The 16,204-nt window shown below is 40.5% G+C and overlaps 1 protein-coding gene across 1 annotated transcript in view; it reads left to right on the forward strand.

The window, feature by feature from the left end:
- LOC114882313 (lachesin-like) overlaps nucleotides 1-16,204 on the forward strand; it is a 135,959-nt gene that overhangs the window by 99,902 nt on the left and 19,853 nt on the right. The window contains exons 6-7 of the mRNA XM_029199208.2: nucleotides 8,732-8,949; nucleotides 9,509-9,584. Coding sequence (XP_029055041.1) covers nucleotides 8,732-8,949; nucleotides 9,509-9,584 — 294 coding nt within the window. The remainder of the gene's footprint in view (nucleotides 1-8,731; nucleotides 8,950-9,508; nucleotides 9,585-16,204) is intronic.

A 16,204-nucleotide genomic window follows, 5' to 3' on the forward strand; every position in this document is an offset into this window, starting at 1 on the left:
TTTGCGATTGTAAATTTTTATTTCACCCCCTTTTTTTCGTGGACTTACAGATCGAAGGGAAGACACAGTTTAATTCCCGTATCCTCCCCCTATTTCTATCTCTGCTAAACCCCTTCCCCAGTGACGCTACCCCCTAATCCCAGTCCTCCCGGAGGGCTACTAGCAACCCTCCATAATCAAATCCCACCCTAACCGCTCTACCCTCCCTCTGTGCACCCTCTTCACACGAAAGGAATGTTAATGCGACAATGCCTCTCTTCTGACTCACCTCGCTTTACTGCAACCTGATCTCCTCTCTTTCGGTCTCTCTCTTTCTCAGTTTTTCTATTTTTCTATACGTCTCTCTTCTTCATCATTCTTCCTGGTTCTTGGGTAATCGTTTCTCCGCAGAAGCACCTTCTGTGTACCGAAATGAGTTTCTCTCGCTTCGAGCCACCCTTTCCTCTCCTCGTTTCGATTTTTCCCTTTCCATTGTCCTTCATCCCTCGCGATTCCGGCCACGAACCTCTGTCCCTTTTCCTGTCCGTTTCCTGTTCGACACGATTTTTCGTCTGTTTTAAATTTCTAGACTGAAAAATTAGCGTAACGGTCTCTTAATGTCATTAAAATTCGTCTAACCGATCTCGAAGAAACAATTTCGTGAAAACATAAACGAGCGTGTTTCAATCATCTCGAAAGAAAACGAAGGACTACTCGAAGCGAGGCGGCGCGGCGCGGCGCAGCCCATTACCCGGCCTGTCTCAAAGTCATCCTCGAGAAAGTCCTTCAGAAAGATAGGCAAGTTTGCGGTCTCTTCAAGGTACGCAGTCTCCCTTTGGAAAGCACTCGGGGGTAAGATAGTCTGTCGCGTAATCCCGTCGTTTCAGTTTGAACTTGACGGCCGGTTGGCCTCGGGGTTGTGCGAGGATCAAAGGACACGTGGTTCGTTTCTTCAAAGAAAAATGAACCAGATCGAGAGTAAAAGGGGACGATGGATCCTCGGTGATATTAGCATGGAGTCGCGTGGTGAACCAAAGAGAACGAAACGAATCGGACCGGTAGCTCGAGGAGGATCGATTAGACTTCTCCTTTACTCCATTTTTCCTCGATCACGGTGGAGGAGAGATGGAAACACCTTAACGGAGTTAACGAAAAGGTACCTAAAGAGCGAATCCTCGGGGATTTCCTCGGGACTCGAGCCGAGAAAATGTCTGATCCCGAAGGAGGAAATGTGTCTTTAAGAGAGAAACGAAAGGGACGAGGGTCGACGCTAGAGAAAGGATAAGAAACGTGAGAAATGTTGAGCAGAAGAATAGGTATCCGATGAGAAACAAAATCTACGTTCCACGGATTAAATTGTATGAATGAACGATTTCGGTAGGATCGGGATTACAATTTGCCACGTGTCGAGGAAACACCAACAGGCAGCTCCGACCAAACTAACTTAACTCCGCGATGAAACTTGACTGGTACAAACTGTCTTACGATTAGTAACGACAGCTGGCGGCAACTTGCTACCGGAACGCGTCTCTACGCATCAATCTCAGCAAGACGGAATAATATGTACCGGAAGGATCAAACTCCTCTCCGACTGACGTGTTAGGGATAATGAACGCGTCTAGAAAACGTTCTATTATTTACACGATGCGCTATAAATTTGATTTTACATTATTGTTGAGCGGGGTCAAAATGATTCTGAGGTATGCAAAGCTCAGATTTCTATAGCTTTGGAGGGTCACACTTCATCGTCAATCCTCTTCCACCCTCTCCTCGTCCTTTCGACTTCTCCCGCTCTATTCATGGGTCGTTTGACATCCGAGGGAAGGAATACCAACCGAATTACCGTAAATCGAAGCAAGATCCAAACCGGAGACGGTTAAGACCCGGTCTTAGAGCACGCATTACCGGATGCTGAATTCCAAGCCCTGAAAACGAGGTTCACGCCTGATCGCGCGAGAGGACCACGCGTTCGGCACGCTTCCAACGAAGCGTTAAATTGCGCCGAGAATCGTACCCTTACGATCCACTGAATGGCGACGGGTCAAGAAGCGCGGCAAGTGTAATTGTTCGAAGAAATTTCACTATCTAAGAATCTCATATGATATAATCAAAATGATAGATTTTAGATATTTTAATTTTATTTTATCTTTCATGGAAAATAATCATAATCAGTGTGATTCGAAGATAACGGAAGTCTTCTTTCGAGCGAATCGTCGAAGCTAATCGACAGAAGGTACTCAGGGTGCATTAACGTCAATTTTCTTTTCCTTCCGGTTCAGCCCTTGGAAAGTTCAAGGTACTCCTAATCAGAGACAGACTATTCTCGTTAGAAATCACAAGACGAGCCGTGGTAATTCGAGCGATCGCGAGCAACAGGGGCAGAGAGAGGAGGAGAGGAGGGCCAATAAAGTGGAAAAAAAGCGAGACTAACCGGGTGTTCGAAAACCGACGAGCCGGTTTCCCTGCGAGCCGTGATAAATCGATTTCCCGGCTAACGAACCGTGAAAAATGGCGGGCAGTCGCACGTGGAAAATGTGTTTCGGCTGATAACGCTTTCCACGCGTTCTCTCGCGAACCACCTTCACGCCGGTTAATGCAGTTGACCCTATGCAACGCTGTTTTACCCGTGCTCCGTTCATCGTTACATTTCATTTAATAAAGGTTTGCGAGCACCCGAAGATATCCGGTTCCCGATAATCGAATCGGATCAGGAATTATTTTAAAGTTCGTCCCGAACAGCACGGTTCTTTAGATTTCGGAAATCTCGAGTTGACCGAAATAATCTACCCGATCCAAAGTAGTCGGTAAATCCATTGGATCACAAAAATGATCAGAGTTCTTTCGAGATGGACCATTTGCGGAGGAAGGTATTAAGTAAAGGGCAAGGTCAACGGCAATGCCGTTATCGCACAGTTGCTAAACAGCTGTTTGCTTATCGTTCCCCGACGTCCATCTCGTTAAACGTAATGGCCGCTGTTTCTGTCCGCGCCAGACAATCTGATCGAGCAAATACCCGCGATTTCCCGTATATGCTCGTAACGGTCGCCCTCGGATTCACGAAATAGCTACTTTTCCTAAAGTCCGCGAATTACGGCTTCCCTCGGGGTCGTGCCCGATTCCCGTGGGAATGCATCAGAGGCGTCGCGCGATAATGCACTTACCCTCGATCCGCGTTCGCCACTGGATCAACATCCGTTTCCCGTTACTGCGCTCTTCTTTACGGCAACTGTTTCGTACATGACGCGTGAATCCTCCAACGATATAGGTATACTACTCGGTGTCCTTCTATCAATTCCATAAAATTTGAAAATTCGTTTGTTTTTTATTATATTCGAAAGCTTTGTATCAAAGTTAGAAACTCCGTTTTGGTGCACCGGAATCCTGACTGCGAATTCACTTGAAGGCGGGAAACTATGTATACGCAGAAAGTTAGCGGAGACACGCGAATCAACCTCGAAGCATTTAACTCCGTTGACCAAAACAGGTTTGCAAACTGTTTGTATAAACGTGGATTTCGCAGCACGTGGGTGTGCGTGAGCGAAACTGAACAACGTAATTGCCGAAAATTTAATCGACATTATCCATAGAGTATACCGCCGCGTATTACGCCCACGCAATCCTCTGTACTCCCATTTATCGCGAATCGTATTAACGAAAGTTTCTGTTTATACACTGCGAATACAGATCTATCGTGGACGCGACAGTTTATCGCGTGGCACGGTAATCAATTGCGTGCAATGAATTCCGGATGCGAACAAAATAGTCACGGGAAGAAATTTAGCATCGATGGAAGGATATTTCGCTAGTAATTATGCCGCTGATATATCGTCGCTGAAACAGCAGACGCGTAATACGTTTAGCATAATACGTGACGACTGAAATCCAATTAAGTGAAAAGAGCTCTTCTTTGTTTATAAACGCCTCTGACAGAGTAATTTTAGGAAATTGCTTGATTTTTATTAAATGAACTTTCAAAAATATTTTGGGTAAATTGTATTCATTCCTCTACCATTAATTTGTTATTTTACATTTGACAGATAATTAGGTATATTTACTCATCCATAATCGGTTTGATTAAATAAATTATTCGTGTCAACAAATGTTATGATAATCAGTATTATGAAATTATCTCTCTATAAACCGAATTCAATTTATGATATACAAATACATAATCAGTTTGATAATTGTTAGGGGTGTGCGGGTACCCGAGCAAATTTATGTGCTGGCTTTCAGGAACCTGCCCGAACCCCAAAAAGAAATTTCCGCCCCGAAGTCAACCCCAATTTTCGATTACCCGCATACTCCTAATAATCATGGCGCATCATCAGAATATCCTTTACTACTTACAAATATTTGGTGTTTTCATAAAATCTAAAGGAAAATTTACGAGACTAGCTGAGTACATAAGTACGAATTATACCGACCGCAAATTTTATGGGGCTGCCGGTTCGGGGGTTAATTTCGTTGTATAACGACTTGCCAGGAGATGTTGCGGTCCGTGTTGCTTGGAACGTTTCCCTTGGCACGCAGAATGTTTAGCAATTATTCTTTTTGTCGTCAGCGTGATTTGCGCGCCGAGAAAATGCGTTTCCATTAGTTGCACGTCAATTTAATATTGTGTAACTGTTCGCGGTTGAATACTAATTAAAGCTACGAAGCAAGAACAAAGTTGAAACTACGTGGGAATTATGAAATCTATTTACCTCTTGCAGAATTATAGAATTGCCGTGAATTGAATAAAAATAAATAAGAAAAAAGAAGGAAAAAAATCAGGTTTCGTTGTATAGCTAGGAGAAAACAGCGCAAACAGCTGCATAGCTTGATTCGTTTCTTCTTTTTCGGTATCGTATGCGAGAGACAGGATAAAATAAGGGGGTTGTTGAAGAGGGTGGACGTCAGGGTGTGGAACATCGAAGCGGTAACGCCCGTCGAAAGGTTTCGTATACCAAGCCTCGTCCTTGCAATAAGGATCCAAGGCATCAGAAACCCTCCACCCCTCTTCAGCTAGCTCGCTGAACCTTTCTGCTCCCTTCTCACTCTCAGACGGAATGTTTTGCATTTTAAGAAGGTGTCGGATATCCTTTGCGCTATCCGAAGACAGCGCCTCCCTCGTCGGCCGGCATCGGGAAACCCGGGATGCTGTAGAAACGATGGAGCAAGGGGTGGAAAGCTTCCCCTGGAATCCAAAGTAATTCACGAGCCTGTATTACGTGCTAGGACACTCTCACAAGGATGTCCCGGAAAATCGGGCAGCTTCCTTGACGATCCTAGCAATCCCCAACCATGTCGTTTTCTGGTTATGTTTGCAAAAACAAATGTTTTTCATTTTTTTTTTTTTTTTTTCAACAAAACAACAGCCATTTTGTATTAGGAATATCCATGAATCACAAGTGCCATTTTGAGATACTTTTCTGTCGTGAATAATTAAAAATAGTGAAACGGGTTTGAAAATCAGTAGTATAGGTCAATGAAAACTGCGACGACGCGTTTATTTCTATTATATCACTGAATCACTGTTCAGGGGAGGATGCGACTATTGATTATCAAATAAATTCCAACTCGGCTATTAAAATTCGTCTGTCCGGTAAAGAATAAATATTTATATAATTATATAATTTAATTTTCCAGACAGTCACATAAATAAAACACTAGAATTGAATAACTAAGTAGAAATAATAAAAACTAACAATGGACTGTTACCATTAAACTGAAATAGCACTATTGAAAGGAATTGGATTTTCATTGAGGATGTCACCATGTACGTTGATTTAATGATTAAATTTTAATACAATTCTATCGTATTTTCATTTCAAGGCAATTGCTCTTACATTTTCTGTCCTTCAATTATCTACATAATTAGATTCAATAAAATAAATTCAGTTCAATTTATTTCTGTATGAATACTTGGAAAGAGGTGGCAAAGAACATTCCCTTCGAGAACAGTAGAGGATGGAGAATCTCGTGGTCATTCCACAGGAACAATCGATGGGTAGAGTAGAATTTAATCGAGTCCTTATTTACCGGGGTTCCAGCTCAAAGAAGCCACCAGATGAAACCGATGTGGACTCGTTCGGTAAACTTTGTTTTCTCTACCATTGAAAACCGGAACACCCTGGCCGTACGTTATATTCGTGGAATACCTTAAATTATCACCGGTTACAGATCTTTTCTCTGTTGTCGAGGTAAAAAAGCTCTTCGCAATATTCGATTGGTGAAACAAGATCGGACAAAAAAAGGGGGAGAGGTTGAAAGGGGATGATAGTGGAAACTGTAGGGATTAAAATCTCGTAGCAAAGGCATCTCTAATTGAGGATAAATGGAGAACACGTTTCGCTACATCGTTCTCTATATTTACACGTGAGATCGTTTGAATATCTTGGGAATTGCCTTGGATAATACGTTCGTGTGAACAATTCCTGAAAGCTGGAACACGAAATTCGTGTTTAATCTGTGCCTCTTCTTTTTCAAATAATCTCGTTTGGACTTCTGCGAACCGACTCGTTACTTACCTTGATTGCCTGGAAGGAATGTTATTCGTTGCATTTTAACTAGGGACGTGTGGCTACTCGAAAATTTCTTCGGGTACCCGCAATTTCGGGAGCCGAATATCAGCTCGGAACTTGAACTATCCTCGGGACCCGACCACGGCTCGGGTACCCGTGTACCTCTAAATATTATTCGCTACATTTTAACCCAATACCAATAAAAACAAATGATGTATAAAATAAACTCTCCATCGCGTGACAAAAATCTATGGAAAAAGAGATCTGAGAGGAGATCTACGAGGAGAGTTTATCCAATTTATATCGGATCGGAGGACGTTTGGATATTTCTACATTTTCTCGCAAAATATATAGTGGAAACGCGTTGTTCCTCGGATATACTCGTGTTTCAGTTTCATTCAACAAACAGAAGCATCGCGAAAACAAATTTCCGGGAAATCTAGTGAAACTAGAGCGCCGGCGTTTGACTATTAAATTCATTGACACAAACTGCGAAGGATGTATCCTGTTTTGCACATATATAAAGAATACGGTGTTTCTGAAAAAAGAAGTGTGTTAGACACTTGTTTAGCGTTCGAAGACAGTGGAAAATGAAAGCAATTTTAACAGAGTGGGGAAAATCAATGGAAGCGGTGAGATAAAAAGGAAGAGGGTTCAAAGGAATGCACTTTGTTCTGCGAAGCAATTCAAGGAGGATGTTTATTTAAATTTTCAGGTAATTTACATCCACTTGCCACGCTGTATCACTTTTCTTCTTCCTTTTTTTCCACTTCCATTCCCTGTGTCGAATACGCTCTCGTTTAAATTGTGATATTTGTTTTCACGCCATCAGCACCTTTTCATTGACATGAATAAATTGTTTTACTTTATCTTTATTGAGAGATTCAATTAAAACGGAACGTTTAAGTGGTGACGCAAGGAAATTAAAATATGTCTAACAGCATAAATAATTTACCATGTATCTCTCGACATCAAAGATAAGCTTTCACGGTCTCTAAATAAAACATGTTCGGAAGAATCTTAAAGGATCAAGAAAATCAAGCTTCCTGGTCGCTGTTGGAGGCAACGAGATAGGGAGCCCATGTAATTCCCCCTGGAATGAGAAGGGTGAAAGTTGCTTCCTGAAACCATTCGACGGAGAATCTTTATTTAAATTTTAAAGCTCCTTACTATCTACGTGCTTCTGCATCGCTCTTCTTATAGGGTCGATAATAAAATCAGATATTTTTCTTTTACATTACCCAATGTTCGGTGTTACATTTTGCAGTTAAAAAATATTGAAAATTTCCACACGTAATTACAGTCATTTATCGTTCCAGAAATGACCTAGATTTTTAACTAGAATTTTTTTTTGTTTATTTAAGATTCAATTTTCCACAGCTGCAATTTAATTCGTTCTTGCGACACATACAGATTTTCCGCTGATCGTATGCTATTCGAAACACCAATCGATCACGCGAGGGGTTGTAAAGCAGTAAAAAAAAAATTGCCCTCTTCCTTTTGTTCCTTTAATTCAAGGAACTTTATCGAATTTCCATAAAATATCGCTGGCATTCGTCTTCATTCTTTACGCGGTAGCAAGCCACGTTCACGACGAAGGTACACAGTTGTTTTGAAACGAAACTCGGCTTTTAAAGCGCCGTTGTTTCGCCTGCTTGTCTTTAATCGAGCATCTTGACTGTAATTTGCGCTTAATTGGGCCGACATCGAGGACGTAAATCAAAACTCGCGAGATTATTTAGCGCTCGTTAGGAGGAAAAGAGTTTGCCGGAGGAAAACTATGGAACGGAAACTGTTCAAAATTAAGTTTCTTTCGTAAGTTATTTCTTCGTGAATTTATATTTAAGTGAGCGCCTTTCCACCGTTAAATTTTTAACCTTTTATTTGAGAATCTAATTCACCAAAAACGCATTCTGTCAAAGGTATTGTGACGAGTTAATTCGTCATCCCCCGTTAAAAAGTTAAATAAAAACTTTCATAGGTTAAAAATGGAATATAAAAAAAAGATAAAAATTTTGACACTGTGTGTTTTAGTGATTTTACGAAACAGATATATTAGCGCACTTATTCGATGGGTAAACAAATATTTCGATTGAGCCTATCATCGCTTTGTAGAACCGGCGAGGCGTGTGTTCGCCAAACATTGGCCGAGATTTATAGACGAGGAGCAGTTATCGATCGGTGTTCACTGCTTGTATCGCTAGTAATTGGAACATTTATGAGCCAATCAATCACTTTTCTCGTTGCAGTTCCCCCTATGCTCTGGATACCGCATCAATTGGTCGGCGCACCCTTGGGTTACGCCGTCACGTTGGAATGCCACACCGAGGCACATCCGACTTCTTTGAATTACTGGACCAGAGAAGATGGCGTGATGATTCATGAAAGTAGCAAGTATAAAGCTACCTCAACACCGGAGAAACCTTCTTATAAGACGCACATGACCCTCACTATATACGATCTCCAGGTAAGTCCGTAATTTTATATTTTTTATTTCAAGCTTGCACGTATCTCATTGCGGTTTTTTTTCTTTATGCAAATATCCTCCCGTGTTCTTCCAACTAGAAATATTTTTCATTATCTTCCTTGCACGCTTTATAATTGCTTTTTGACCTAATTAATTGAGAATTATTTATTCTATTTTTTTGTGCCTTGATTAGAAATTGATTTGTTTTAAAAATAAAAATGCAACGTGTAGATAAAACAGAGAATTGTGCATCATTGAGTTTGGGGAAGGAAGCAAGCTCGCAGGAAGATAACCTCGTTACACTGTTTAATTTTTTCCCCTGTCACTTGTTTTTTCCTGTACGTTCAACCATCGAGAATAAGTCCCGCACCAATTCTCTATCTTCCTCCGTGTTTCCGGTCCTTGGAAAAAAGTGGAACAAGAAACATGCACATTAACAGCTTGCCGGTTTCCGGTATTTCTTTTCGCGATTGTTACATCTGTAATCTTTCTGATTTTTCTGTGTGCCTGAATGATGCTATTTTTCAAATCTAAAATATCAAATAATTAAATTTTTCAGGAAGAAGACTACGGAAGCTACAAATGTGTAGCTAAAAATCCCCGTGGAGAAACTGATGGCACAATCCGCTTATACAGTAAGTGTATTTCATTTATTTTCGGTGTCAATCTGATAAAAGCTGACGATTCACCCGGAAAATCGTGCAAACATCCAGATACCTTCAATTTAACCGGACATCTTCTTCCGTGCATCGAGTTTAATGTATGCATATGACATAAAGAGCCGGCGGAGAAATGGCCGGCCACTGTGTAAACTCGCGTGCAACCCGGCTACTAACACGTGCACGGAAACTAGCCAGGGTGATTTCGATGTGCCCGAGACGCGAAGGGTGAGAAGGAAGGGGGGCGAAAGCGGTCTCTATTAGTATGCATCGGTTTTTCGCATTAGCGACATTCAAATGAACCGAGCGTTTAGCATAAAAGGCTACCGGCAAGAAAAAGGCTCATAAAATCCGACGAAAATTGCGGGGATTCCTCCGCGATTACTGATTAACACGTTAGAGAATGTTCCGACCGATATTACGCGATTTTTTAATTAGAAAATTAAAATTTATCTAAATAATCATTTCGCCAGTTTCAGCCAGGATCAAATTAAGAATTTTGGTTCCCGAGGCTCTCAAATCATTGAGGGTCCTTTTGATTAATATACTTTGTTCAAAAATTGAAAATTCTAAATGAAACTGAATAATATTTTAGTACAAATATCGAAAAGATACATATTTTAATAATTTAATGATTTGAACAGTTTCAAATAACAGTTGAATCGAAAATTTACAAAATTATAGTGGATTTCAAAGTTTGAAATTTTTTTAATTATAAAATGACGAAAAATCATTAAATGATTATCATATAATGATATGTAAAAATTAAAAAGGCAGTATTTGTTTTGCAACGGAAATAGGATCCAAAATTTGTAAAATTATTAGTTATTAGTTCCCTTTGCCAGTGGAAATCAAACGCGTTTAATTATTTAGCACAGCTTTCGGCGATCGGTTAATTTCTGCTCTCCGACACGTCACGTAATGATACAAAATTGTCATTACATCGATGATGCTTCAAACTAACCAGTTAGTTAGGTATGTGCATTCCTGACTGGTGTTGCCAATGTCGAGTTACTTGTCAAAGACAGAACACCTTTCCTGGTGATCAAACGTTACCGTTGTTCGCACTGAAACAATGTCGATCGGATCGCTATACGAGCTATTGTTGTTTCCAATATTGATCCGTTTCATATTGACCTTACCGAGCAATAGGCTTAGTTGGAGAAGTAATTAGTACACTGGGGTAATTAGTCCTTTAATTGAATAGGAAGGAGTGATTTAACTGTTCCGTTCTCAAGACTTAATTGAACGATTTCTGTCATTGTACACTTGTTCTGAATGAAGAAAAATTAAAGGGCTTTTAACGATAATTCGTTAAAAGCATGAGATACTTATGTAAAAGTGGTGAGAAAATTCTTAAGAGATTTTAAGACGAGATATTTATTATGAAAGCGTCCAGTGTGAATACGCAAAAATAACTAGCCACGAAGAAAGGGTGGAATAAAATGGGGGTAAATATAGTGGTCTGTTATACCAGAGGGAAATTCTCAGCGTGTTCCCGGGGAAAATTGCTTTCTAATTGGCGAGATTTTTAAAAAGTCACACAATAGCTCAGAGAGTTTTTGCTCCTGGACACGAATATTACTTACTAATTGGTTACTTTCATGGAACAAAGGGAGATAAAGGTATTATTCCTAACTTCTCCAAACACCATTCTTGATTATTCCAAATTTCAAACACTCCGATTCTTTTTTTTTTTTAATCGAATGATTTGTTCGTTCAATTCTCTTTTCTTCATTATCAAAATTGTACCCTGCAACATCCGTCCTCGGTTTCTCGTTTAGATCGATGTAGCTGCTCGCAATATACCAGTACAAAGAGATACCAGAACTCAAAAGGAATTCGAATTCGTTCCCGAGTAAAATAACCTCGCGGTGGTCCAGGATGGTCCCAAAAGACTCGAACGATACAAGAAAAAGGGACGAAACTCGGAAGGAAGGTAAAAGGAAGAATAGAAAAAGACAAAGCGGAAAGGTTCGAGTGGAGGGAGCCGAAATTAAGTGGTAGAAGTCAGAGATATGTCAGACGAGTTTTATTAAGCGGCATAAAAAAGAGATTTGTAGTCTGACCGAGGGGTGAGATCGTCGGGGTTGCTTCTGCCATGGCCAAGGGTAAGTTTGCTCGATCTTGGTGGGGGATGAACAGATGGAGAAGGGGTTGGACATAGAACAGAAGGTCGTAGAGATATGAATTTATTATTAAGGATCGCCTAAGGGCCAAAGTACCCCTGTTTCTTGATAAGCAACCGTTCCACTCCCTCGCAAGGGTGATCCCTCGCTTTCTTTTTTCTTCTGATGCACAACCATCCCTTTCCATCGTACGATGGAAAAGCTGGAGCACGGCTAATTTATTCCATAGTCGAGTCAAACTGCTATTTGTGAGGGTTGTCGGAGGGTAGGTGGGTCGGGTAGGAAGAAAGGGGTGGTACAGGGTGAAGGGACAAAAGTTGCTGGCGTTCCGTGGGTAGCAACAATATCGTATTCATTCGGGTGTTCGCTTCTTCTTCTTCTTCTTCTTCTTCTTCTTCTTCGTCTTCATCCGCTTTTCCTCAGACTTGGAGCTTCCTATACATAATGCAACACTTTTTCCTCTTTACCCTCCCCCCCAATTCAGACGAGAATTTAATTGTCGGTCGTTACGCAGCCTTTCTATAAGCATTTATGACGTTTATTCATCTGCCTCGTTTTTCTTCTGATTAATTGTGCGAAATTGCGTTTCGAGGATGCTGGAAACTTCACCTCCTAGGAGTTGTTTCTGCGATTCTTCGAAATTTTTCTTTTACTTTCGTTTCACATTATTTTGAATTAGAAATAATCCCCTTTGAACGTAGAGTCTTTTTTTGTTTTAGTAAAAAATTTCATAGCTTCTCTCCGGATTTAATTGGCTTTTCAGGAATTGTTTTCTGAACGTTATGAAAAAGATCAAAAACTCGGTACGAGTTCGACTCCCATCGCAAATTCATCCGTTTGTCTTTGTCTTTGTCCCGACGAGACGGTTTATTAATTCGGAATAGAACAAGAATGAATCAACCCTCTATGGATTTCATCTCATCATTCGATATTAAATAAATAATACTTCGTTATTAAAAATGTCGTATTCTGTTCCCATTTCTAGTCGCGTTTATAGCCCGTATTCGCTTAACAGTTCACAGAGGAATCACACAAACGGTCGACACGATCAATGTCACTTATAATATTGATCAGCGAACGAGGTGGATGGAAACAATACCCTAATCAGTTGAAATCGAGATCCATCATCAAGGAGTGTTTCGTTTGATGTACTGATACGAACATCCTAATAGGTACATATTCGCGGTGTATAATGGGTATTAATTACGCGCAATAATTATGCTAATTGAAAGGTGACATCGTGGGAAACGCACTCGCGTTCGTGCTGAACTTTTTCCGAGCTCGTTTCCAAATAATTAAACGCGCGTCGCGGTAGAATTATTCAGTCAATCTCGCGGAGGGGGAGGCTTTCGATTAATCGAAGGAAAACACGGGGCGGTTATCGGTCGTTTTAGAAATTTACCGGAAGTTTCGACCGAGATTTTCATTCCGGCAGGAGGATCCCGCTAATGAATTCTTTGCCGCGATGCGCGGCGCAAACAGCTTCCTCCCCGGCGGCTCTTTCGCGGCACGATATCGAAGTTCCCGGCCACGGGGCTTTAATTACGAATTGATCAGGACTTGCCGCAAACTTGCCAGACAGGGACGATGACGTCGGGGCTATCCTCTTTTGTACAAAACTCCGTGGAAGTGTAAAAATTTGTTCTAACTAACAGCACGGGACGAAAGTTTCTGCGGCGAAAACGGTTTTCCAAACTTTCACTCCTCCGACCGTATTATTTAATTATTTACTTTATTATACACCCCGTGGAATTCGTCGCTTCCGTATTCTGGTCGTTCAGTTTATTAGAGGAAAGGATGGTAATGTGACCTCCCTTAAAATCAGATTCGTAACTTAAACTGCTTTAAATATTTGAGTAAAATTTTAGTTTCGGTGGTACGCATTTATAAAAAGGATCTCGTTGCGCTAGTTGTTTTTATTATAGGTAATATGTAAAATCACAAGGGAGATACATTATCTATTACCTTTTCCTCTACACATCTAGGAAGCTTTTTAATTCGTTACTACCTTTATTATACGCGTTTCAACCCTCTTTCAAGATCATACTGATGAATTGATTTGGAATACCAAAGAGGATTGCGTAGTAAATTAATTACTCGCCTCTTTCAGAAGTTTCCCTGGCTTTAACGATGAATCGTTTATAGGGGACAGCGTGTCGCTAATTGGGAAAACTGTCGTTCGAATTGATCCCGATTAGGAGAAATCGGATTTAAGCTTTAATTAAAGCTTAGAACGAAATTTTCATTCTGCCGGAAGAACGATACTCTTCCTTTTCAATTAACTCTCGAATTTTTTAAGGAGTATTCGAATATATGTTTTAAAGAATGTGCATGTACTTTTTATCCGGCACGACTGTTCCTTTCTTCGGCCGGTTTTTCGTGTGTTTAGCGTGCAAATTACACTGGGTACTTTTTTTAATAGGTGCACGCTTCCTCGCGTTTGAATTAATTGCGGACCACGAACACTGCCTTCGTTAGTGCGGCGGAAAGTAAATTCGTTAAATATCTCGTTCTCAAGGCAACCTTGTTGGTCCACCGCAAAATGTACGAGCACCTGTATTTTTTCTACTCATAGAATTAATGTAAATTGACGCAGACGCTTCAATGGAATATTTCTATTCCTCCAAAGCGCAAAGTGGAAGAACAAAGGTATACCGGAAGCATCCGTCTGGATGGCTCAATAAAGATCAATTCAAATAATACCCGAAGAGACTCGGTGCATCGTCGGAACAGCCGTTCCAGAAAGCGCTAGCTATTTACAACACCGTAGCTCGGTGCATCGGTACTAGCCGATAAACCACCCACTGACGTACACAGCTCGTAAATTCAGCGAGCTATTGTCTCGTAAGGGGGGTGAATTCGATATTCTTGCGAGGAAACTGGAGGCAAGAAAAAAGAAAATAAGCTACAAGTTTGCGATGAAACAGGGTGAAAGTGGAGGAGAATGGAGATGATCTCAGGGCGCATTAATTTGAGAGACAATTTCTGGTGGGTCATCGTGGGCCAACTGAAAGTCTTGAGGGGGTTACCAGCAGCTTGAGCAACGACTTTTGAAATCGACTTTTCTGCCAAAGAGACGAGAAGTTTGGCAATTTCCTGGGGCTAATCTGCCGGTCGGTCAGCATTGAGATGCTGCGGAGCTACGGACTACCTTGGTGACCCCACCGCTGCCAGGGGGTACCCACTGAAACGTGGGTGGACCACTCGGGGTGGTACTATGAATTATACAAGTGATTTCTTCGCTTTTCTCTCGCTCCCCGATCTTCCATCACCTTTCTTCCTTGTTTTATTTTCTATCACTCTCTTTTTACTCTTTTATACTTCTTTCATATTAGCTAGCATTAACAGACACTATTTAAATTTTGAATATAAAATGAAAGATTCATTCTTATTTAAACGAAATTCTGATCGGAGAAAGAAGAAACTTTTCCAAGTGAGTTTTAATTGAAGCAGATGTAATAACACCTCGACTTTTAATGAACCAGCGGGAAGATTTTATTAAAATCTTCTGGAGAGATTAACATTGATTTCGCTTCATTTCCGAAATAAATATTCTGGAAATAATACTATTAAGAATAAGACTGATTAAAAAATAGAAGTGGAAAGTCGATTCGGGGCGAATAAACAAAAACGGATTTCGATTTTCGGTAGATCCAGAGGATCCATTGAATGGTAAGCCCCATTGTCGGTCTCTCCAAGGCTCCTTCGAGGATCTTATGGAAATATTTTCTTCCCCGTGGAGAATCTTCTTTTTAATGGCCGCTTCTCCACCCCCTTTAATCGTATTACCTACCGTACGACAGACATATTTCCATTCGTCGAGCTACTTCGGTGCCAATTGGACCAGCACTGGCTTCACTAAATCTTTTTTCTCTATTCTATCCTTTCCTCGCCAACTTCTGCTGCATTATCAACACCTCGTTCGTATTTCGATTGAAAAATTTCTCTGTATTCTTTAAATAAGCTGTAAAATTTTTGCACTGCAATTCACGATCGGATTAAGTTTTCTCAAGCCCAGAAATATGGTTGATAAACTTGGTTCAATAATTAGTATTTATTCTAAATAAAATCAAATAACAGTCGTAAAGAAATGGAACAACAGTGCAAAAAAATTTCATTTCATTTTCTTTTCCATGAAAAATCAATTGGATCCGGAATTTGCAAAATTATAGTGGATTTCAAAGTTTGGAATTTCTTACCATAGTAAATGGAAAGCTTATTTTGGAGTCCCTTGGAAAGTAGGGCCCAGGGCTGCATCCCCATTTAGACCTCCCTGCAATTATAACTCTTGTTATTCAGCTGAAAGGGCCTTTATCAATGAGCTGTAGACTAATAATCTTAATTTGCATAGAATTTTACTGACCCCGATTTAATGAGCTTTATGAAAACGTATTCAATTGCTTCTCATTAAAGGGAAGTAATCTCTTTTAGATAACTTTTGAAGAAGCAAGAATATATTATTCTGAC

Source organism: Osmia bicornis, chromosome 1, assembly GCF_907164935.1.
Source record: "Osmia bicornis bicornis chromosome 1, iOsmBic2.1, whole genome shotgun sequence".
NCBI classification, from domain to species: Eukaryota; Metazoa; Arthropoda; class Insecta; order Hymenoptera; family Megachilidae; genus Osmia; species Osmia bicornis.